At 41.2% G+C, this 24,362-nt stretch overlaps 1 protein-coding gene across 1 annotated transcript; it reads left to right on the top strand.

Moving 5' to 3' along the window:
- Positions 1-6,291: 6,291 nt before the first annotated feature.
- Positions 6,292-9,069, top strand: LOC133380563 (protein BTG1-like). The gene is made up of 2 exons (XM_061618049.1): positions 6,292-6,724; positions 7,288-9,069. The coding sequence occupies exons 1-2, from the start codon at positions 6,607-6,609 to the stop codon at positions 7,638-7,640; spliced, it is 471 nt and encodes a 156-aa protein (XP_061474033.1). The 5' UTR covers positions 6,292-6,606; the 3' UTR covers positions 7,641-9,069.
- The last annotated feature ends 15,293 nt before the right edge of the window (positions 9,070-24,362 follow it).

Consider the following 24,362-nt stretch of genomic DNA (forward strand, 5'->3'; position numbering starts at 1 on the left):
TTTGGTGGAATTCAGAAGAACTGTCCCAAAGTCAAGGGAATGTCCAGATCCAATGTTGTACAGTGTGGATCAAATAATTGAAGGAGAAGTAAAAGCGGACATTTCGGGACAGTTATGTCATCATGAGGCAGTTATTTTGCAACACAATTACACAGGGAAATGGGAAACGTGTTGCACACACAGACATAGAATGGTCTTTGAAATTGGCTTTAAGGTGCAGATCCTATAGATATCTGCCAAATTATGGATGCCCACCGGATGTAGACGAAGTAACAATAAGAGAGGAATATGGTTTAATTTCTTATAAGTCTAAGGAACGTAAACTTAAGTTCTGTGTAAGTCCTGATGAACCCTCATGTTTTGATTGGTTACAAGAGAGGGTTAAGGACGAGGTTGGGTCTGATACAGTATCCAAGGGCAACAAAGTTGGATACAGAGGGAAAAGTAAACATAAGTCCGGTTTCGGGTTGGGGTGGAAATACTTTCGTGGCGTTAATGGAAGCGGCAGACCCAAAGAAAGGTACTTGTTATGTTTGCGCTCACATGCCTCCACATGGTCAAGCGGGAGTACCCCTTACTGGGGCCCCGCTGCCTTTGAAAGAGTATCTCTCTTTCGCCTCCCATTCAAGCTCGAAAGTGCTGGAGGGGGGCTTGGTTATCAGCGGGTCTGTAGCCGGAGAGGTTTGTGTGAGCAGCAGCCAGCATGTACAGGGGGGAATGATATACGAAAGTGTAATATTTCCACTCGGAGCTGGAAACTGGACTTTTAGAAATGGAACCTGCTCAACAGGCGGTATGACATGGCTTGCAATTTGGCAATATTTGTTGCATCTTTCTTTCTTGGATCATCAGTTAATTCCCTTTCTAGAGGATCTGGTAAATCGCCAAATGCCGGCTGGCTTATGGTGGCTCTACGGACATGCTGCGGTAAGAAAATTACCACAGGAAGGGTTTTGGATGTGTATGTTGGGGAGGGTGGTCCCAGGGCTCAGAGTGACACCCCTACTTCCAGTGTCCAGGCACAGGAACAGGAGGGGTGTGGGGGTTGCTGTGTTAAGAGGGTTTTTTCCTCATTATGGCACAGCACAGAATTACCAAGATTTGGTTCAGCTTTCATTGGCTTTTGAAAGGTTCATTAATGAATCAGAGGTGTCATTTTCTGATTTAACTAATGAACAGGGGCAAATAAGAACAGTAGTTTTGCAAAATCGGTTAGCCTTGGACTTTTTATTAAGTTCCCACGGCGGTGTTTGCTCGTTGATCGGGAATGAATGTTGTACCCACATTACAGACAGCAAAGCTGATGTTGTAAAACATCTGAATAATATAGCAAAAATTTATCATGATGTGGAGAAAATTGACAAAACTCCTCCCTTAGATGGCTGGTTTGACTGGTTTTCAGACTGGCCAAGTTGGCACAAGATACTGTTTTATGTTGTGTTCATAGTAGTGTTGTTAGTTTTGGGATGCTGTTGCCTTCAGTGCATTCCCAATATAATTCAGTTAATGTCTAATTGTTTTTCTAAAACACTGGCCTCTTTTACTAAGAAGCCAAAATCCACTTTGTTAGAAATGGCGTTAACCCCATTGTGGGAGTCAAAGTAAAAGACAGGTATTCAGCTTTCTGATTGAATAAGTGATTCAATCAGGGCTGACAGGGGGGACTGTTAGGATGGAAATGTATTTGGATTTGATATGATTTTAATATCGGTTTATTTCCCTGTGACCTGACTTACACTCCCCCTAAAGGACCGGGTTCGTAGTCTGGGAGTCTTTTTAGACTCTTCCCTCTCACTTGAGGCTCAAGTAGCCTCGGTGGTTAGGAATGCGTTTTACCAACTTCGGTTGGTAGCCCAGCTACGTCCCTATTTGAGTAAAGAGGACCTTACATCAGTGGTACATGCTCTGGTAACCTCACGTTTGGATTACTGTAATGCACTTTACGTAGGGCTACCTTTGAAGACAGTTCGGAAGCTACAACTAGTGCAAAATGCGGCGGCCAGATTGCTGACAAGGACCAAGCGGTCCGAGCATATAACACCTGTTCTGGTCAGCTTGCACTGGTTGCCAATATGTTTCCGGGCTAGATTCAAAGTGTTGGTATTAACCTATAAAGCCTTATACGGTGCGGGACCACGATACCTTGCGGAACGCCTCTTCCGATATGAACCGGCCCGTGCACTACGTTCTGCTACGAAGGCCCTCCTCCGGGTTCCAACTCACAGGGAGGCCCGGAGGGTGATGACAAGATCTAGGGCCTTCTCAGTGGTGGCCCCCGAACTATGGAACAGTCTCCCTGAGGAAGTACGCCTGGCCCCGACTCTGCTCTCCTTCCGGCGCCAGGTCAAAACCTTCCTATTCTCTGAAGCATTTTAAGTTACATTGATTTAATTTTAAAAATGTTTATTGTATTGTTGATTGTATTTTAATATTATTTTGTTATTCATTGTATTTTTATACTATTTTATGTTCACCGCCCAGAGAGCTATCGCTAGTCGGGCGGTATATAAATTTAATAAATAAATAAATAAATAAATAATTGTGACCTTCCAGTGGCTCATGGTTAATAAAAGCCTATTTCAGCTGGATTTCATTTCCCTCCCTATATCTATATGCATAGTAGTAAAATGGCCCATATAAAGTGGCCATGCTGTATCACAAAAGCATTCTTGCACTTGATTCATATGCTTATAGGCCTTGACACGCATATCCCTACAAGTGTAAAGTTGTAACTTGAGTGATCTTTCTGATTTAATGGCCCTGCCTGTAGTTATTCCTCCCACATTATCTGTCTCTGTGTTCCCTTCTGACTGCACTGCTTATCTCAAGGCCGCATACCTATGCAAGCTCTTAGCTGAAAAGAAATTAAGATGTGCCTTCTTTGTTATTCCAAAGCACCCCTTTGCTCCTATCTATACTGTTACTTTGTCTAGTAGAAAACCGAATGTCTGGAGCTTTCTTATCTGAAGCACCCCACTTTGAATGTTTTGATATCACAATGACTAGAAGTTTTCTTGAATGTAATGACGCATAAACCCCCAGTTTTTATTATCTTTGGGGGAACTATATAACTCTCTGCTCTTTCAATAAACGGGGTTCCCACTTCTGAATAGCATCTTGCTTGAAGGTACTGGGTCCCCTTTGCAAAGGTAAATATTGCGTGTGTGTTATTATTATAGCCTCTGGCAGTGGATAATTGCGCTCAACTCCGCACCTTCCCGGGTGTTTGTGAGCTGAGAAAAACAGTGACGGCTCGCGTGTTGGGTTTGGACCTAACACCACCATTTTTAAGCTAGTGCCAGTGACATTTTCCAAACCATATAATAAGTCCTCATAATTTCATAGTTTGGAGTGAACATCTTGAATCGTCCAAGTGAATTAGAGGAATAGCCAATATCTTTGAACTGGTAATCTTTGTCAAAAGCAACGCTTGTGGTTGTGAGAATCCTATCCCTCCAGGAGTTGTCTGCATCCACTTTCTGGTGAAAATGAAAGTTCTGTCTCTTCAACTATGCTATATCTGATACAATGACCCAGTCTACTTAGAGCATCAATAAAATTTCTACTTCCAGTCATGCTATTTATAGCTATCCCAAACTGAAAATGCTTTGCAGGCTTCCCTCTTCCATTAGCTGCATATAATGTATCATTAATTATTTCATCTTCCTTTGTACGAGGGGAAATAAAAAGAGATCTGCACAGAAAATGAGGTGACTTTCAACCATGTACCTTATGGAATAAGCCCATGAGCTGTATGCAGCCCACCAAGAGATTTTGGGTGACTCCTAGGAACTCTCTGACAATTCTGTGGCTTTTTAAAAAAATTAAACATTGCTATTTCTCCCACCACCATCACTTCCCCCACTTTTACTGTGGTTAATTACCTTCATTGGGCTTCTCCAAGTGCTTTTGGGTAATTTTCACCGCTTTTATATCAATTCGGGCTTCTAACCCCTCCCCCCACATCTCATTCCTTCTTGTGTTGCTGCTTCTAGGTGCACTGTTAATCAAACTTACTTGAAGAGGGTGTCTCATTATGCAATTTGAAATCATTCTAATCCCAAAAAACAAAAGCCACAGCTCTGCAGAACAAAAATGGGCACATGAATTTGAAGCTCAGCTTGAACATATTCTCCTTTTTAGTCCACTAGCAATTTATGAGCCGTTTACCTGTGTAAGGATCCTTGTATTTTTCCCAGTGCTGATAAATTATGAAATGTCAGTCTAATGTGAGAGTGCTAAAATTCCTCACAGTATCAGAATAAATGCCTCATTCAAAATACTGTGCAACTGCATCTTATAAGGGTATCCAATATATTTGTGAATTACTGTCTGTGAATCATACTTCCTTTGGTCACCCTTGGAAGAGCACAAGATGCACATCAGCCTAAATAATGTTTATACACTTGATAAACCCATGTGTATAATTTTGTATCCAGTAAGCAATAGTACCACAGTAATGAATTTATTGAATGCACAAACTGAAGGACATTGCAAAATAGTATTATCCTAATAATATTTAGTAAGTTTCCTAAGTATACTAAATTCACTAGGTACATTATGTCAGTGATGTTGGTTGCATATGTGTGCAGTCTGTATGTGTGGTGAGCACAGTGCATATGTGACCACTTTGGCCAAGCCCCTGCTGGCATGTGTTCTGCAGATAATTAGCCAACCTTGAATATGTCTGTTAGGCCCAAAAACGTTAGCCACCCCTGCCTTAGAACAACTCTGTCAGCCTGTATTATTATTCCCATATTGCACTTGGTATGCTTGGGCTGAGAAAGATTGGCTCACCTAAAGCTGCTCTGTAAAATTTTAGTCAAAAGTTTAATACCAAGTTTAAGATTGGCTATCTTTCACAAAGAAATCCTTCAATGTTTTCCTTTAGAGGTAGCCATGTATGTTAGTCTGTAGCAGCAAAAACAACATGGAATCTTTTAATAATTTTAATATTTTTATTATGCCACAAGCTGTCATGGACTAGGGACCATTTCACATCACTTCAAGGGAAGAAAGTAAATGCCAGATCTAGGCAATAAAAAATGGGTCCCTTTGAGTTTGCATGCTTTTTCACAAGGTATCCCCAAAACTATAATCTAATCACAGATCACGTGTAAAAATATGGCCTTTATTCACAGATTTTGCACCACTAAAGCCATTAAGTTTATATTTCTAGGTGCCACTATGGCTCAACAATGTGGATTATTTTTACACAGGTTTCTCCCCCCCCCATCATCAAATATGCACAGCATACACTACAAAAGCCACAGATCCAATGTGCAGTCAAAACATGGATCTGGAGCACAGGTACTGTATACGATTTCCCCCACAAACCACAGACCATCCCTGTAAGTCGGGGTCTGCACCACAAAAAACCATGGATTACAACGAATAGCATAGCATAAAAATATGGTGATTTGGGGGTATCCAGCGAAGAAAAAATAATGCAAATTCAAGAGGATCCGTTTTTATTTACTAGATCCGCCTTTTATCCAGATCTTACTTCACCCATCTTTTATGGTGCCGCAAGACTCTTTGTTGTTTTCACTCTATAACAGCCTATTTTGGGGTACACAAAAGTAACTAAATGCCCTGATGACAATAAATTAAGATAATAGATGTCTTTAAAACACTACTGTGACGCCTTCTCTGCCTACATTATACTCATTACCCGCTTTGCCGTCTGCGTCCCTCATTCTCGTCTTCTTGGCTCCCTACCCCACCTCCTGCCTGCTTTTGATAAACACCACATCATGCACGTCCGCAGCAAGCTCCTCCATTCCCTATCGGTAAGAAGGCGTCACGCTCCTTCCTTCCAATTACTTCACCACCAGACTGTAAACATTCCCCACCCACTGAACCTCTCCGACATCACAGATCCGCTCTCCCCGCTGACTCAAAAGTCAAGAGTAAATTTCCCTCTCTCCAACTTTCACCGCTCCCTTCTATTATTCTCCCTGCCTCTACTCGCGCCACCCCCCACCCCTGGCTGACTCAAAAGGTTCGTTGCCTGACGCAATGAACGAATAAAGTTGTTGTCCTTCCTCCTCCTTTGTCATCGCCCTTTCTCCCATTGGTAGGAAAACAGGCCCCTCCCCCTCCCAAACTTTTCCAGCGGCAAGGAGGGGAGCGGAAAAGAGTGTGGAGAGACTCCATCAACCGACACCTTCAACCACTTCCTTCTGCCGCCGGCCAATCACTAGGCTGAATGTCATTTCTTGCCCAATCGGAAGGGGCGGTTTGGCGTCCGCGAGACGGAACGCCCTGTTTCTGTGATGCAGCGGCTCGGGGGCGGTGTCATTGGCTATCGTTGGCCCGGCCCCGCCCGCTGAGTGTGGTGGTAGATGGGGGGGAAGGCCGCTTCTTGTCTGTGTCTCTCGATGTGTTTACTCCTCGCGCTTGGTCCCCAGCGGCGGCTGCGGCAGCAGCGCTGAGTGGGTGGCAGTAGCAAGGCAGGCGGCGCGTATCGGCACCTCACCCCCCCTTCCTCTCAACATCAGCCCGCCTTCGCTCTTCCGAACCGCAGCAACGTAGCCTCTCTGCCGGACTAAGGCAGAGAAAGAGTGTGGTAAAGATAAAAGAGTTAATTAGTTGTGGAGAACCATGAAGACGGAGATCTCCACTGCTGCGGGCTTCATCACCCGTCTCCTCAGGACGCCCGGCGGCATCGGCGACGAGGAGCTGCGCTGCTTCAGCGAGTCACTCCAGGAGGCGCTACGAGGTGAGACGGCTGGGGGAGGGGGCGTCAAGAGGCGCCCCACGGGCTCCTCTCTATCCCGACCTCCTCCGCTGCTGCTATCGCCGTTCATGTTGGGGGGGGGGGAGAGAGATGAAGGAGGAAGAGTCCTCCGAGCCCCCTCAGCTGCCCTTTTCCTGTCGCTGCCACAAAGAGAAAGCCCGTCCTCAACACACGCACGGCAGCAGCCTCTCGCTCCTCCCTGGCTCGGTTCCTAATAAGTTCCCCAACTCCTACTGCTCCTGGACCCGTATTCTTCTTTTCCCTTTCCATACCCTGGAATAAGGATCTTGTAATGCCACTTTCCCCTCCTTCTCCCCCCATCTCCTCTCCAGCCTCTAAGCCCCCCACTACCCAACGATTGAGGAGCGTAAACTCTCCGCGGTTCGAATCTCTCAGAATTGGAGGGGAAGACTGCCACGGAGGCTGGCAGTCTGTCTCAGCAGCCCCCGTTTACTAGGGATACAGATACCTGTGTGTTGGAGTGCCTGAGCGCACTTTAGGCAGGCTGTAACTCTTCGCCCTTTTTCCTTTGTTCCCCTTTGCAGACCATTATAAACACCACTGGTTCCCCTTGATGCCTTCCAAAGGCTCCGGGTATCGCTGCATTAGGATCAATCACAAGATGGACCCCTTGATAGGAAAGGCAGCAGGTATGATTGGACTAAGCCGCGAGAGACTCTTCCAGCTCCTGCCCAGCGAATTAACTCTTTGGGTTGACCCCTTTGAGGTGTCCTATCGTATAGGAGAAGATGGGTCTATCTGTGTCCTCTATGAAGGCCCTCAGCCAGCAATGAAGAATGCCAAAGCTCTTGAGAACAGGAGCAGCTGTAAAGAGGAGTGGAGAATTGGCAGAGCCAGCCCTTCCAAAAACTACAACATGATGACAGTTTCCAGTTAAAAAATTACCATTCCCTGTACAATGATGTATGTATGTATCCCACTTTGATAATGAAGTTAGATGATGTAATTGATATGTTGATTTTCACCCCATAGTCATTAAAGTTGTAGTAGTACTGCCAAATTCTTTTTTTTTTCTGGCCAAGGGCTAATGTATAAAAACAGTTCTTTAACTGTGTACTTTTTCTGGATTGTATAATGTAAATGAAATTGTACAGTCAAGATGATTGTTTTACAGATTTATATTTTGCAAAAAAATCCTTGGCTATTTGTAATAAAAATGAAATTAATTTAAATCTTTTTTATATATATACATAAAGGCGTTTAGTTCACAGTAACATTTCCCCTACCACTTCTGCATTTATTGAGCAATAATTTGAGGGTGGGTGTGTGGAAGGAGGCAAAGTGGGTGATGGGAATTAGACGCTCTGACCAACTGGAGTTTTTAAAACTCTCCAGTGATTTGGCAGCACAGACTGTTTCAGGGTCATAAACACAAATGAAGAGAACAAATATGATTTGTCTAATGTAAATATCCAGGCTAGGTTTTTATTCTCAAACAGCTGTTATGTATGGAATCAAATTTTTTGGAAGAAATTTTTTAGGAAAGTTACTCAATAGTTCATTCCTACTTGTTCACTAAAATATGTTTTTAACATTTACAGTGTACCATTTACACTGATAAATACTAGGTTAAAATTGTCAGTTAAAACAGAAATATATATCAATTTATATAATCTGGCACAGTGAAATGGAATAATTTAACTTCTAAGAACATAAATTATTAAAACTTTCCTGGAATCAGCTGGATTAGTGAGAACTTTTATCCAAATACTAGGAATCTGCTGGACTAGATGGAAATTTTATTTTGACTGCAAACACCTCATTTGAATATAAGTTCCATTAATTTCAGTAGGAGTTACTTTCATATAAAGTCTTTGCGATTAGGGTGAAAATTAAATGTTACATGAGTGTTTTAGTTCACATTTTTAAACATTTGAATATGTTAACCCTCTCCCCTTTTTATTTTTGCTATTTAAACATACGTGTCACTCACTAAACATTAAAAACTACTCAAAATTAAGTGTCCTGTTTCCCCAAAACAGTTGCAAGTCTAATAAGTTTGTTATGATTCAAAGAGCTACCTTAGATGCGCCAAAGGTCTTTGGTCATGCCAACTGGAATTCTTTTTTGTATTTAGCAACAGAGCATTGTAGATTGTTCACACATCACTAACAAATCTTGCAAAAGCCAACTTTGCATGGTGAAAGAGACAGTTAAGGGACAAGTCTGGGCAAATTCAAAGTGATACTTCCAATTTGGCTGAAAAAGTTGTGGGAGTTTAGTAAAATGGCATTTCAGTTTAACATTCATTAAGTTAAGGAAATTAATATGTTAATTGTAATAAAAGGTATTTTTAAAACTTAGAATATTTAACCTATGGGTTCAAAATATAGATAAGGACTGATTTTCAATTGACTTGTTGATAGTTTATTTTAAGGGAACTTTGATTATCTTTTTTATTTAGTTGACACAGCCCAATCCTGTAGATGTTTATTCTAAAGTCTCAGTGAATTCAGTGGGGCTTGCAACCCAGTAAAAGCACATAAGGTAACAATTCTGTGCATTGATACTTGGAAATAAAACTTACTGAAATTCATTACAGACTTCCAAATAAATATTGCTGGGTGGGCTATACATTGGAAACATTCCACGGAAATTGTTGGGGCTTATTCCAAAAAATTGTGTTAAGCTATTAGCCATATTACGTTTTATATTTAAAACAAAGTATATTGATTTGGCAATAACAATGGCAAGCACTCATATCCGTTTTCATACTGATATCAAGACTGAAAACATCAGTTACTTTCCAAATGCTTCTTTATGTTCTTATAGACAAATTAATGGATAACACTTGTCAGAGGCAATATGCTTCTGAATGCTATTTGTTGGATACCACAGGATGGGAGAGAGCTGTAGTGCTCATGTCCTGCTTGTGAGCTTCCCATGCGCAACTGGCTGGCCACTGTGACAACAGAATACTGGACTAGATGGGCCACTGGCCTCATCCAGTTGGCTCTTATGTTTCTTTGTTCTTAAGAACATAAGAGCCTGCTGGGTCAGACCAATGGCCCATCTAGTCTAGCATCCTGTTCTCACAGTGGCCAGCCAGTTGTCCATGGGAAACCCACAAGCAAAATTGGTATTTGGAAGATACTGCCTCCCCCTGTGGAGGCAGAGCATAGCCATCATGGCTAGTAGCCGTTGATAGCCTCCATGAATTTGTCTAATCTTTTAAATCCATCCAAGCTGGTGGCCATCATTGCCTCTTGTGGGAGTGAATTCCATAGTTTAACTGCACTGTGTGAAAAAGTACTTTCTTTTGTCTTTCTTACATTCCTCTGGAAAATAATTTCTTGTGTGAGTTACAAAGCAACAGCTATGCTGCCTTACATAAGGACTGTCGGTCATAAATAATTCACCACATAGACATTTTTTACATTTTGTGCTGCAGAGGAAAAAAAAATCTGTGCAGCCCCTATGCCTGTCTATTCAGAAGTAAGTTCCATTGTGTTCAGTGAGACTTACATTTCTGGGTAGGGAAATAGGATTTTGCTGTATCATTTCTTTTGTATGATTTGTGCCATGTTTCACCATTAATGTGAGAATGAGTACAAAAGCGAAACCAAATCTAGATTTAGGGTCTGGAATCCAGACAATGTAGTTTTTGTTTTTCATTCTAGACCAAGCATAAACTGAATTAAGCCTCACACATTGAAATACCCGCAGTTAATTCTCTGGCAGCTTGGACGCTCAAAGAGAATTATCAAAAGGAAAACCATGAAGCCCTCTTTTTGTAAAGAGTGCATGTGGATAGACAAGAACCCAAGCTGTTACAGGCATTGTATGTTCCCTCTGCTTTAGGAAAATACTATTTGTTTTCTCTCTTTTTGCAGAAAGCCTCTATGTTGGTCCACAGCTATATGGATTTTTAAGAAACTTGCATTGGCAGCTGAATCATTTAAACTATTCACAAAAAATTAGGTTTGCAATATAAATTTTTACAGTAGTAACTATTTATTTGTTACCAGTAAACCAAAAATGTGTACGTAAAATATATGCTAATAATGGATGATATCCAATGTTCATCATGGTAGACCCATTAAAATTAAAGGACAAGTCCTATATGTATACAGAGGATTTTCACTTCATAATATCAAAGGCAGCCCTGTTGACTTTATAAGAATATACAACCTTAAGATTAGTCTTAACTGGATTTTAAAATATAATTTATGGTACATAGCAATCAAGATTCACATCAGCATGGAATTCCACATGACAGGGTTATACCCAGTGTAGCCCTAAGTCAAGGTCCTGTCAGTGCAAGGAGCACCACTACTGCTCCCTCTCCTCCCCCATGGACTCCCTAAATCTGTTCTAGGGTTCCGCCAACCCTCGAGCAGATTTGTGGGGGGCAGGGGGAGGAGAGGATGGGAAGTTTTAGTGTGCTAGCAGTAATCCTTGCGCTGATGGGACATGTCAGTTGAATATTGCCCATAATGATTATGCTTGATCTTACCCGTGAGACACCCAAAAGTGATACGTGTTATTCCTATAAGTAGAAGACTTTTCCCCCCTGAATTGGATCTCTCGTCTTCAAAATATAATTTGTTGCAATGCAATTCTCTACACATATATGCACATATTCCTCAGAGTACGTCCCACTGAAAGCAGCGATACTGTGGGTAAATATGTATAGGACTACATCGTCAGTAACATTTGACTGCTAGTCTTATTGTGTATCTAGTTCTAGTAAAAGCACACTTTTAAAAATACTTATTTAGGTCAGCTCAAGTTTGTTTAATATGTTGAAGGGTTATTTGGGGGGTGAAAAAATATTTTTACATTTTAAATCTATACTCAGAAAAACAAAATTAATTGTAATAAAAGTGAATATTATATGAAAGTGATGGTAATATTTACAGCACAAACTGTACAATTGTTAATTAGTCTGTATGATCTATAGTATAAAATCTATATCCCAAACCAGAGGATGCTTTCATTTTTATATCCATTGTGTGTTTTGCAATTATGACTGTCCACTGACAAAGGAATCTGCCAGTGGAGCAAAGGCGTTTTCAGAACGAGGAAGGAAGCCATTTTTGACAATGCCCCCCTTCCCCCTGCAGCATCTTGCTGCCTCTGAGGGTGCAATCCAACTGAGGGAAAGCTGGCATAAGTTGTGCTGGAGCAAGAGAAGTCAGTGTAAAGTTTCACTGCATCAAATTTCCATTCAGAAGCCTCTGGGTTGGCTGAATGGTGGCTCAGCTGGGAGCCATGTGCAGGAACCAGAAAGTAAAAGCCTGCTCTCCCAAATACTCCTACTGGGGAGTAAGCCCTCTTAATTGACTTCTATTGCAACTATTTTCTTAGACTGACCTTTTTCCTGGGGTAACTTTTCCCTGGATTGGTACCTGCAGGAGTGCTCCGAACACAAGTTGGATATGACTTAAGTCCCCTCACCTTGGCCTCCCCTGACACACCCCTAACATGCCCCCTTTTCAGGCCTTATGACGGCTTACTCTGGCTCAATTTGCACTGGTCTCTGCTGAGCCGCCTGGGTCCTGGTTAAGACAGGCTGAGGGACTTACACTGGCATAGCCCAATTGGGCCGGGACCCAGCTGGCTCAGCTGGAAATCTGCCACATCCAACTACCCTCAGTCTGGTCTAAATGCAAGCTGGATTGTGCCATTAATCTGTCCCAGAAGGCTGGAGGACCCTTTGGTGTAGATGTAGGGGGAACGTGGAAGGGGAGAGGGAGAAACATCAAAAATGGCCTTCCCATTCTGGTGACAAGATTGCCATCCACCAGCAGTCATTACTGGAAGTCTTTTAAAAGGATGAGAGAAAGTATTAAGAATCCTAAATCCAAATGTAAAAGCTAGACCAAACATTAAACATCAAGGGAGAGGGGAATGTTCCTATTTGTCTGAAATATTGTCCTTTCAGACAAAAACTGAAAAAGCTTGAGGTGTTTTGCATACAATGGAAAGTAACATCTGTTTGTTTCTTTAAAAAAAAAACACCTGCTATAATGTAAATCCCAAAATTTTCCAGGAGTGTCCATTAAGCCATTAATATCTGGCTGCCAGTTTAGATGTTTTATTGTTGTTTTCACTTCTACCATATTGATGATAAAAAGGTTCCACAATATAATCAGATGCTGTGAACCTTTAAGAAGGCGAGTAGCTCTTTAGCTCAAATTGAGAATGACTGACTTTGACATGACTAAGGATTTGTCAGTAAATGCTAGATACAGACTTCAAAGAGTGAAAGTAGAAAGGGTGGGGAACCATACAGTCAACAGAAAGTATGAAATATATTTTTCTGTAGTAACAGGTTTTTAACAGTCATCTCTGGTTAGATCCTAATGTCATTGCTGGAACTTGTGTGGAAAATAACTCCATGCAATTCAGAACAATGAATGCTCAGCTACATGAGAAACCAGATAAATATCTGTGTTAAGTTTTCTGAGTCATGATTCTCTACTTGGGCTGGTGTCAGACTCGGGCATCGCTGGGCACCAGCCAAGGCCCACATCCTTGCAGGGGACCACTGTTGACCCCCAAGCCTCCTGTTTTTGTTCCTCCTTGCTATGCTTTCACTGCTTGCTTACCTGCCCTTCTGAGCATGCAGACGGTAACAAAAGGCAGGAAACAGAGCAGTATTCTTTAACTGCCCTGTCCTTTCCCTTTCGACCTAATCCATTCAACTGCTCAGAGAGAGAGAGTGAAAGTGAATAGGCAATGGACAGTTCAGCAAGAAGGTGAGGGGTCCATTCAGGGAAGTGACCCACTCAGTGCATCTTGCCCAAAGCCCCTCAAAATAGCTAATACTGTTTGTTCTCTGCTGTCATGCATTATTCTTCCTGTAGCAGTTTCAAGACTATTACACATTTTTCTCATTCCCATTGTGCTATAAAATACATTTGCAGAAAGCAAGTCTAACTCCTAGAAAATGCTTTAGACCTCTGCCCTTGCCCCCCTCAACACAAGTACACACACACACACCTCTCACTGAACTCAGCCTGACAACTCAACGCTGTGATTGTGTGTTTTGATGCCTGAACCTCTTGCCTCAGTTTGGAAGGTTAGATATCCTGACACTAATGCAGGTGTGCAGAACGTTTGGACCTCAAGAAGTTGCTAAACTACAGCTTCCATCATCCCTGGCCATTGGCTGTGCTTGATGGAACTAATAGGACCTGTAGTTCAGCAACAATGAGAGGGCCAAAGGTCCCCCACACCTGCTAATGCTGCTTAGAACTTCGGTATTGATAGCTCTTCAGAAATCTTTAAAAAAAAACTTGTAAAAAAAAACACGTTTACGTTTGGTTGTGCTGGATGTGCTGTGGAGAGAGTGTGACTGTGCCAGAGACTGAGTGGAGGGTCATCCTGGATGTCTCCAGGCTAAGCCTCTCCAATGTTTATTTTTGGAGGTCTTGCTCTGTGTCCCTTGTAGTTGTAGATTTTATCAGCCAGGACACAGCAGGACAGGGCCTTCTCTGTAGTAGTATCCAGCCTGTAGAATTCCCACCCCCGTGAGGTCTGATTTGTCCCCTCACTGCACTCTTGGCATTTAGAGAGAATATTAAGACCTTTTTTTATTCCATTGCATCTTTGGTTTCCCCTTCTCTGTTTTATGCTTCTGCTGTATCCTGCAAAGTTTTGTTTCTGTTCTTGCTTTGGTATTATTGTATTACTGAGCGTGTAGATTGTTTTAATTTATGTTGTGACCTACACTGAGTGTCTTTGGACTGAACGGCAGGTTCAAATATATATTAAATAAATAAGCAAGCAACATGTTTAAAGAGTTCGCAGTTGAAAATAATATTTTACCACTCCAAAAAAGGCTGCCTGAGGGCACTTTGAATATACATGCAGACGTGCCTGATACCACAATCTTAGCAAAGGAACAGACCACTGTATGGTCAGTCATCAGAATGACTGTGATACTCAGACCCACTGTTCCTAATTAATTGTTCTGCCCCCACTCCGCAAGCAATGTTTGTATCTTATTGTAGACCTAGTAAGGTTTCATGCTGTCCTTGGCAGTTGTTCCACCTTGTTCCCCAATATTACTGGAATTCTTCTCCCCCTTCTTTAATGCTGGACATCTATCTACTTGTGTATCGATTTCCCACAGACGTCTTGCTGAACTATTTCATCCCACCCCTCTATGCACGTTCACTCAGACAAAAGTCCCACTGAGACTATGGGACTTCCTATCAGGTAAGAGCGCATAGCAACCCTGGTTAATTTTTTCTAGCAAACGTTAAACATCGCCACCTCACAGTTCCATAGCACACTGCACAGCATCAATACTTTTGCAGGTATATATGGTTACACAGGTGAAATTGTACAAATTCAGCATTACATTGACAGGAAAAAACAGCATTGGGAGAGCAAGGGACAAAGGGGAAATAAAATAGAATGCAACAAAAATAATGGGTTATGAACACATTTCTGAGGCTTTGTCTGAGGCCCTATAAGTTATATTTTGTTTAGAAATAATTGTGTGGTTGTTGCTTGGGATTCTTCTTCAGCTTAGAATTTCTATTACTGGGACAATGCATTCTCCAAATGCTCAAAGAGCAATTGCTTGTTACAATTCTTCTCTCCTGCTCCCCACCCTTTGGTGAAATCTTATCTGTTTAGTACAGAGTGTACAATGTGGACTGGGAATCTTGTGGGTTTCAATAACTTGTGGTCATACTATTGGCTTGGGTATCTTTTGTGATTGTGAGTACTTCACCTCACATAAAGTCACATTTGTTTACCTAAACAGTACCAGAAGCATAAAATCCCAAACAGAATAGCCTGTGAGTCCTACATAAATAACTCTTTGTCAGATTAGATGTTAAACAAAAAAGGGGGATGGAAAAGAAAAAAAAATGTTGCTGGTAAAGGACATGGTAAATGCCCTAGCCTGCAATAAGTGTCATTTTTAAGATGTTGAGTCAGGAAACCTTTGACAGACTAATTAAATTAGTTTATGCCAAGTGCAAAAGATCTCAGCTTGCACCAAAGCATACTGGAACAAGCAATGGCTCCTCTCCTCTTTGAAAATATAAAAGCCAGCAAGTGCTGGCTCTGTTTAACATTTAGCCCAAGGAAGAGTTCTGTGAAAGATAAAAGCTATGTGATGTTGAGCTAGTCCTAATAAAGCTATTAAGCGTCTGTTATTATTTGGATTTTTTAATTTTTTGAAACCGATTAATAGATTACATTTTTTATTTCCTTACCACACACTGACCTACAGACAAATTCCTGTTCTCCTGGCCTTATACACAATGCAGTCAGTGTACAAGGTATAACATGGAGGCACAGATCTTCTCTAGCAAGATCAAAATATTCAGGAAGGGCTGAAAAATCAATAGGCTTGTAGAGGTGTTTGCCTGAACATGCAGACTTTGTATATGTTGATGGGAGGCAGGGGCACACAGACAAGCCCCACTCCTAATGTCCCCATGCATGTTGCCTCACATACTTAGTCCCCTACCTTCCCCATGTTTATCAGGGAAGGTCGGAAGAGGGTAGATTGCCTCAGAACAGTGAGTTCTATCCAACTTCTGCAGACCTTCCCTGCTCAACATGAGGAAGGACAGGGATTGAGCACATGGGGTAAAACGTATGGAGACATTGGGAGCGTGGCTTGCTTGTACACCCCTGTCCTCCCATTCCTGGATACAGAGTTCCTGAAATGTTTTTCTAATGTTTTCCTGGAAATTGCTAAAACAATGGCAAAACATGGCCACAACCAGACTGCAATTGAGTGCTGGCCTAGGGCAAAGCCTGCCGCATGGAAAAAGATCACAATGAATTGTCCCTGCAGATGTCTCCATTACAGTGCTCTGGATCACATCCTTGTGGCATGTATATTTACCATGATACAATGATTATTCTAGACTCTCCATGGAGAATGGGTGGCAGAACCTCAGCTCTTCTCTTGTAACCTGGCAACAGGCAACCCACAGACTAATTCAGCCTGGTTTGTTTTAAAGCAGACTTAGGGCGGTTCATTGAGGTGTCTTTCCTCCCCTTCTATTTTGCTCTCATGAGCATCAGTATTCCAACACTTGCAGCAAGACAAGAAACAGAAATGTCTATATTCAGCTTCAGGTTGCAGACTTCAGCTCTGTGAAGTTCTCTATTACTTGGTGAAATTTTATGGTTTCAAGGAAACATCAGCGATGACATGTGGCAAGGGTGCTGATATGGCAGGTTTAGAATCTGTGAGCAATAGGGTTGCCAGGTTAGAAGCATCCCAAACCCTGAGATTTTGGGGGTGGGCCCTAGCAATGTCAGGGGTGTGCCTGAGTGATGTCATGGGGCAGGCCCAAGTGATATCATTAAGCATGACACATTAAACATCAACCACAGTTGATTGGCACATACAATTCAAACAAAAACATCTGATTGGAAATTCAGATAGAAATCTTAGCTAAGAGATGGAGCCTGGGTAGGGAACAGTTAATCTAGCCAACTCGCTTCTGGCAACAAGGGTGTTAAGTGCCCTCAGGCTAGGCCAGTCACGAGAAGGCCATTGCAGGAAGAAAGGAGCTTAGTGTTGTGGAGATGTTAGATGGGAGCACTCAGGAGTAAAGATGGATGCCCCTGAAGACTGCAATTCTAAACACACTTACTAAGGGACTAAGCCCCATAGAACTTAATAGGACTTACTTCTCAGTAAATGTGGTTTGGATTGTGTCATTGGTAACGCTTGACCAGGGATCCTCTGCAAAGATATCCATATCCAAGTAGGGTTGGCAACCCCGTGTCTGGAATGCCCTGCCCCTACCTTTTAACATGGCTGCTCCAAATTTCTTTACAGATTTTACCCTTCTCTTCAGAAAGAGGTCTGAGAAATGAGTTAAGAGTAAGAAGATTCTCTCCTTTTTTCTGTCTCCCCTGTGGGCTGCTATAAACTCACTTTGACAGCTAACCCAATTCCAGTGAGTAATAGTTGACAGACAGAAAACACACATGGTTTGGTCTACTTTCATAGGCAGTAGCTTGGGAACAACAACAATCGTAGTTACACTTCCCAGTATGTGAATTCTCTTTTACTGGGCAAGAAACAAACCGTCATGCAAACAACAAGGTGCATCATCAGTGGGTTTAAGGGGGTTGAGCGGACAGCATGGAACCACTGTGGTTGTTTCTATGGATGAAAGGGAGTGCAGTTAAAGATAAATGAAATGGAAAGAGAAAAACAAAAGACAGTGATGCTTTTCTAAATGCAATACCATACCAACCACAACAAGATTCATATGAGTACGGCAGAAAACTCAGCATCCTACAATTGTTAGGATTCCTAGCCAAAGCTACAACTAAAAAAATCCTGGCAGCCAATTAGCCAAGATCACAGAAATCCCCATGCAGCACAACCTGAGCTGGGGCTGCAGTTAGTGCAGAATGCTGTGGCACAATTGCTGACATGCATGAGACCCTATCAGCACATAATACCTCTGCTCTGAAATCTGCACTGGTTGCTGATTTGCTACCAGGCCAAGTTCAAGGTGTGCTTTCCATGTTACAGGTGCCACATAGTACTTGTTCTGCTCTTGTAAGAAATCAGTCCCTTAGTATGGCAGCACCTAGTCTTTGGAACTCCTTGCGTATTGACATTAGCAGGAGCCTTCATTGTATTCTTTTTGGCACCTGCTAAAACATTTTTGTAAGCATGTAGAAGCTATTATGTTTTTATCTATTTTTAGCTCATTGTTGGTTTTATTATTTTGAATATTTTTAAATACCTGTCTTTAACTGATTTTGTCAATAATTTTATTGTTTTAATTCTTTCTGTAAACTGCTTTGAGATTTTTTTACAATAAAGTGGTATATAAATGTTGTAATTAAAATACATAAATAAATTTTAGAGTCACTGTAGCCCTTGGGTCTCTTTCCATTTTTAGGAACAAAGGAATCTGACTTATACTGACTCAGGCCATTTGGAGCCATCTAGCTAAGTACTGATGATATGGACTAGCATTGGCTCTCCAGGATTCCAGGCAATAGCCTTTTCCAGAAATTGAATTTTGGACCTTTGCATGCCAAGCATATGCCCTACCAATGGGCTACAACCCTTCTCCTGTTTAAAAAAATATCTTTTAGAATTGTTCTTTTCAATTCACTAATGAATGCACATCATACCTAGGGCAGATCCACACCATTCATTTAAAGCTCATTCAACACATATTTGCAGTATGTGAATCATACCACAGAATCATGGGAACTGTACTTTGTTAAGGATGGTGGGAACTATAAGTGTAAGGGGGAAACTGCACTTTCCTGGATTCTTTGGGGGAAGTCATGTGCTTTAAATGCAAGTTGGATGTGCTTTAAGCATATTGTGTGGCTCTACTTAATAAACTTTGCGTGTATGTAAATTGTTTTAATTAATTTTTAAAAATGGAAATGAGCTATAAAGTTTACTGGGTGACCATGGGCTACTCACTATCTCTCAGCCTAATCTGTCCCTCAGGATGAAAGCAACAGAGGGGAACCATGAACACCCCAAGGAAGCAGGGCACACTGAAAATGTAGATGAAGTAATACTCAAGAGCTTGGAAGTAACTAGCTACAAATAATGACTTACTTGTAATTTATTACTTTTTTGAGTAACAAGTGGGTAATTTTATTACATTTTGCTGGTAATAGAACGAGTAGTAACTTCATTACTTTTGAGCTGTAACTATAACGTTTCCAGAGTTATTTTTGGGTGTTACTTGGGGGGGAGCAGGGGAAGTCTTCTGCTCCTCTGATTTGTGGATAAAAATCATGTGCTTCAAATTGGGCTTCTGTGCAGTGTCGCTCTTCCCTCGTGCTCTATGGGTGCGGCTCTATGGGTGCTTAGGAGGTAACGAGGGCAGAGGTGGAGAGCGAGATGGGGTGGAGAAAACAATTGTTTAAAAATGAACAGGAATGGAGGGAGAAAAGAGCCAGAGGGCAGGGAGGCAGCAGAAAAATGGACATGAAGAACTGACTGTGGAGGTGAGAGACGATAACAAGGGGGGGGGGTGCAAAGCTCGAGGTGGTTTCTGCCTCCCTCCCCACCTCTCCTCTCTTACCAGCAGAGAGAGAGAGGTGAGCCAAAGCCAAAAACCTCAGAGTGAGTGAGGGGCAGGCAGAAGTTGCAGTAGCAAGCACCCAGGGTCCTAAAGAGCTGCTGCTTCTAGTTTTCTTTCCTGCCCTTCCTTTCTTGTGAAGAAGATATTCCCTGGAAGCTCTTTTGTGCAAATCCTCCGCATGGCAAATGCAAAGAGTTTCAAACAGGCACTTGTTAAAAATGATTGTATAGCTGACTTACAGTACAATATATACAAATCTACTCAGAAGAAAGTCTCTTTATGTTTAATAGAGCTTACTCCCATTTGCGGGGGTGGGAGAGAAAAAATATGACCCTTTACAGTGCAAAGATGCATCAATCAAATTAAGGCAAGTAAAATTTGATGCATGTTATACAAGAACTAACCTGCAATCCAGTACTTGTCTACTCAGAAGTAAGTCCCATTGGGTTCAATGGGACTTACTCCCAGGCAAGTGTAAGTCCCATTGAACCCAGTAAAGCTAGGCCTGGCAACCAAGAGGTCTTCTGTATCTTTAAAAGTTGTGCAGGGGCAAGGGAGAATTCCACCTTGTGACTTTTCCCATTACAGTGTTGCAAGAGAACACCTGCACTTGGCTGACTTTCTCTTTTCCTAAATATACAGGATCAGTCTCAGGCCCTGAACCTGGCAACCCTACACCCCATATAATAGATTATTGTCAAAACCAGTTGGTCATTGCAAAACATTTTTAAAAAATCAGTATTAGTTTCCTACATAATAAAAGCAGTGATACCTATGTAAACCCTGCCTAATTGCTATAAAAATAGGATTGAAGGGGGAGAGAAAGATTTACAACACAAACACAGTTCTTGGCTATGTTCACTCAAAAGTCCCATCAATTTACAGCACAATCCTAACCAAGTCTACTCAAAAGTAAGTCCTATTGAATTTAATGGGGTTTACTCTGGGTATGTGGGATTAGTATTGAAGATTTACTCCCAGAAAAGCAAGTACTGAAGCTTCATATTGGGAAGGTTTTCAAAACAGTGCCCTCTTCTACAGTCCAGGAAAATTTAAACTTGTTTGACTCCTGTACACAAGACAGAAAAAGACTGAAAGCTATATACTTACTCCATCGATGAGATTTTCAGAAAAGCAGGAAAAAACAAGTTTTTGGAGTTGCAAAGGGCTCTAGTTACTGCCTTGTCAATCACATCCCTGACTTCACTTATTGGCTACAAACCTGAAAGGGCAGGATTAAAGCAGCCAGCTATGAGCTCGTTTAACTGAAGTTGCGGGACAGCGGCTGACATTTTGGTATATATCTTGGGAACCAGATCACCTAGAAATTTAATTTTTAAAAAAAATTAAAGCTCATAGTCTGGAGATTAAGGTGACTCACCCAGAGACCTGGAGAATACCGCAAAAATCTGGAGTCTCCAGGAAAAAACAGGACACCTGGCAACCCTAGTGAGCAAATGTGGAGTGAACTCTTTCAGTGTTTTACAAGCTGCAGCCATAAGTGACAGTAGATCATCATTTGCACTGTTCCATTCTACTCAAATATGTGATCCTCTCTGAAAAAAATGTGTGAGAAAGTGGGTGAGGAACATAATCAGTTTTGAAATAAACAGTCAAGATTTAAAGTAGAACAGGATCTATTTGAGAGCCAGTGTGGTATATTGGTTAAGGTGTTGGACTATCACCTGGGAGACCAGGGTTCGAATCCCCACACAGCCATGAAGCTCACTGGGTGACCTTGGGCCAGTCACTTCCTCTAGCCTCAGAGGAAGGAAATGGTAAACCCCCTCTGAATATCGCTTACCATGAAAACCATATTCATAGGGTCGCCATAAGTTGGAATCAACTTGAAGGCAGTCCACTTCCAGGATCTATTTGGGGGGATAAGTTTGGAATCTCAGGTGCTGCTATATATCCACAGAAGCATTTCCACCCTTGAATGCATGCACATGAAACTTTGGGGAGAGGGAAGCAAGTAATAAAATTATGAAAACCACCTCCCAACACACACACACACACTCCATTTGAACTGTAATGGAAGTGATGGTACTGGGGGTGCTGTGTATTGCAGTAGTGATGCTTGCAGATTAGGTGTATGGTAGCACTCCTACGTGACGTGTTGGCATCCTGAATTTTTTTTCAAGTTAGTCATCAGAGCTGTATTGATTGCTTTGTTGTTTTTGTGTCTCATGGGATTAATCATATAAAACATGTTTAAAACGGAGTCATTTGCCAGTACCTTTAAAATCTCCTTGGAATTATTGGAGTTGTTGATTATGAACTAGTACTGGAATGCCTGTCATTATGACAAGCAGGATATGTGTGGAGGAAGGGGTTCCAATATGAGTATGAGAGAATCTTCTTGCCTTTTTCTCATTTATGGCTTTTTGACTATTATATATGTAAAAAGAAAAGAGGAGGGGTGGTGGTCAGTTATCGAAGCAAAAAGTAAAGGGGGTATAAAACCCAAATGACCATTCACGTTCTGAAGTTGTTTATTCTATTTTGTCTTCCTTAAAAATGCCCAACGCATTTCGGCTCTATAATATATCAGCCTTCATCAGGGGCTACAATACAAACATATATACATTTACATCATTAATACTTCATTTATATTATATTTGAAATTCTTAATACAATAGGAAAACATACATTTTAAAAAGAATTTTTTACTTACATTCTTCTTTGTCTATTTGTTTCTCTAAACTGTTTTTAGCATTCTCTTTATCTTCTTTCTGTGTATTTGTTAAGACTAGATGACCTACTTTTATATGTAGAGTGGTACTCAGCTGAGATGTGTATTTCATTATCTATTCAGAAATTGCCTGTAAGGGATCCTCTAAAAACTCTGTGTTACTACAAAAGAGGAAGAAAATCCAGTTCTCCATTTAATCCTGAAGGTGACATAGTATTCAAAGCCAAAATCCACCATATTTCTCTTTTTAGGAATCTACTGTTATTTTGTCCCCACACTTTTTCTACACCCCAAAAATGGAAATCGTTCAAAGTGTGTTTGCATTCAAGAAAATGGTCTACTAATGGTGAACCCTTTCTGCTACACCTTATATTACTAAGATGTTCTCCTATTCTTACTTTCAAGGGTCTAGTTGTTTGTCCTATATATAATTTGGAACAGCTACATTCTATGGCATAAATAACATATGAAGTTGCACATGTAATATAATTTCGTAAAGAAAATTCTTTTTGATTCTGGGAATTTTTAAAGAATGTTTTCTTACTTGTATATTTACAATATGTACAATGTCCACATGGGTGATGACCTATTGGTTTAGTAATTTCCATTATTGTTCTTTGTGTATCTTGTTGCTCTCTATATGTACTTTTTATTATGCATTCTCTTATATTTTTTGTCCTTTTGAAAGAAATAATTGGCTTTTCTGCACACCCTGGAATATGTTTTAAAATATACCAGTATTTTTTAATACTATTTTGTAATCTATTTGTAATATGGTTAAATGTTAAGCTGCAATGCATTCGGTTGGAAGTTTTCTTAGGTTTGGATGCTAGAAGGGTGGTACGATCTTGTTGTGAAGCTGATCTAAAGCTCTCTTCTACTCTTGATGATGGATATCCTCTGTTTATTAATTGTTGTTTTAAAGACTGTGAATGATCTATAAATTGTTTGTTGGAGCTACAATTCCGTCTAATTCTAAGAAATTGTCCATAGGGCAGATTATTTTTTATGATTTTTGGATGTGAACTTTCATGATGGGTTGCCCTATGGCACCAGAAGTGGCAAATTTGTTCATGGGAGATTATGAAAGGGAAATAACTAATTCTAGTTCGTTTAAATCTAACATAAAATGCTGGCTTAGATACACAGATGATGTATTTCTTATTTGGACAGGAGCAAAAGAACAGCTATCAGACTTTTTGGTATGGGTAAATAACAAACATCCCAATATAAACTTTGATTCAGCATATAGTGAAACAACTGTACATTTTTTAGACTTAAAAGTGATTAAATGTGGTCAACAACTTTCCACAACATTATACAAAAAGTCTACTGATAGAAATACGTATCTTCATCATGAAAGAGCCGAAATGCGTTGGGCATTTTTAAGGAAGACAAAATAGAATAAACAACTTCAGAACGTGAATGGTCATTTGGGTTTTATACCCCCTTTCCTTTTTGCTATTATATATGTAACCCTTGGGTTAGCACCTAGGGCCGGGTTCAATGTCTAGGGGTTATTCTTCTTCCTTTTTATATTCAGTTCTGGCTCAAGACCCCAGCCAGAAAAACATGGGGGCCCAATTTGGAGATCTGGGTACTAGTCTCCTCTCCCCACCCACCGTGTGGACAGAAACATCTGGCTTCTGAATCCTGGCTTGTTTGGGAGCCATTAACGATTGTTTCCACTTAATACTGTACATAATGGGGAGCTATAGTTAACTACAGCTTCCTAATTCATTTCCCTGCTTGCATGAAGGGGGAGCAAAAGGGTTGCATGCAGATGCACGGGCTCATGCACATCCTGTTTTGTTAAGCCAGGATTTGATCATGTGAACCAAAAGTGAATATAGAGCACAAGCCTTGTAGAAGTATTCACCCAGCCACCCAGCCA

This window comes from Rhineura floridana, chromosome 3, assembly GCF_030035675.1.
Source record: "Rhineura floridana isolate rRhiFlo1 chromosome 3, rRhiFlo1.hap2, whole genome shotgun sequence".
Lineage (NCBI taxonomy): Eukaryota > Metazoa > Chordata > Lepidosauria > Squamata > Rhineuridae > Rhineura > Rhineura floridana.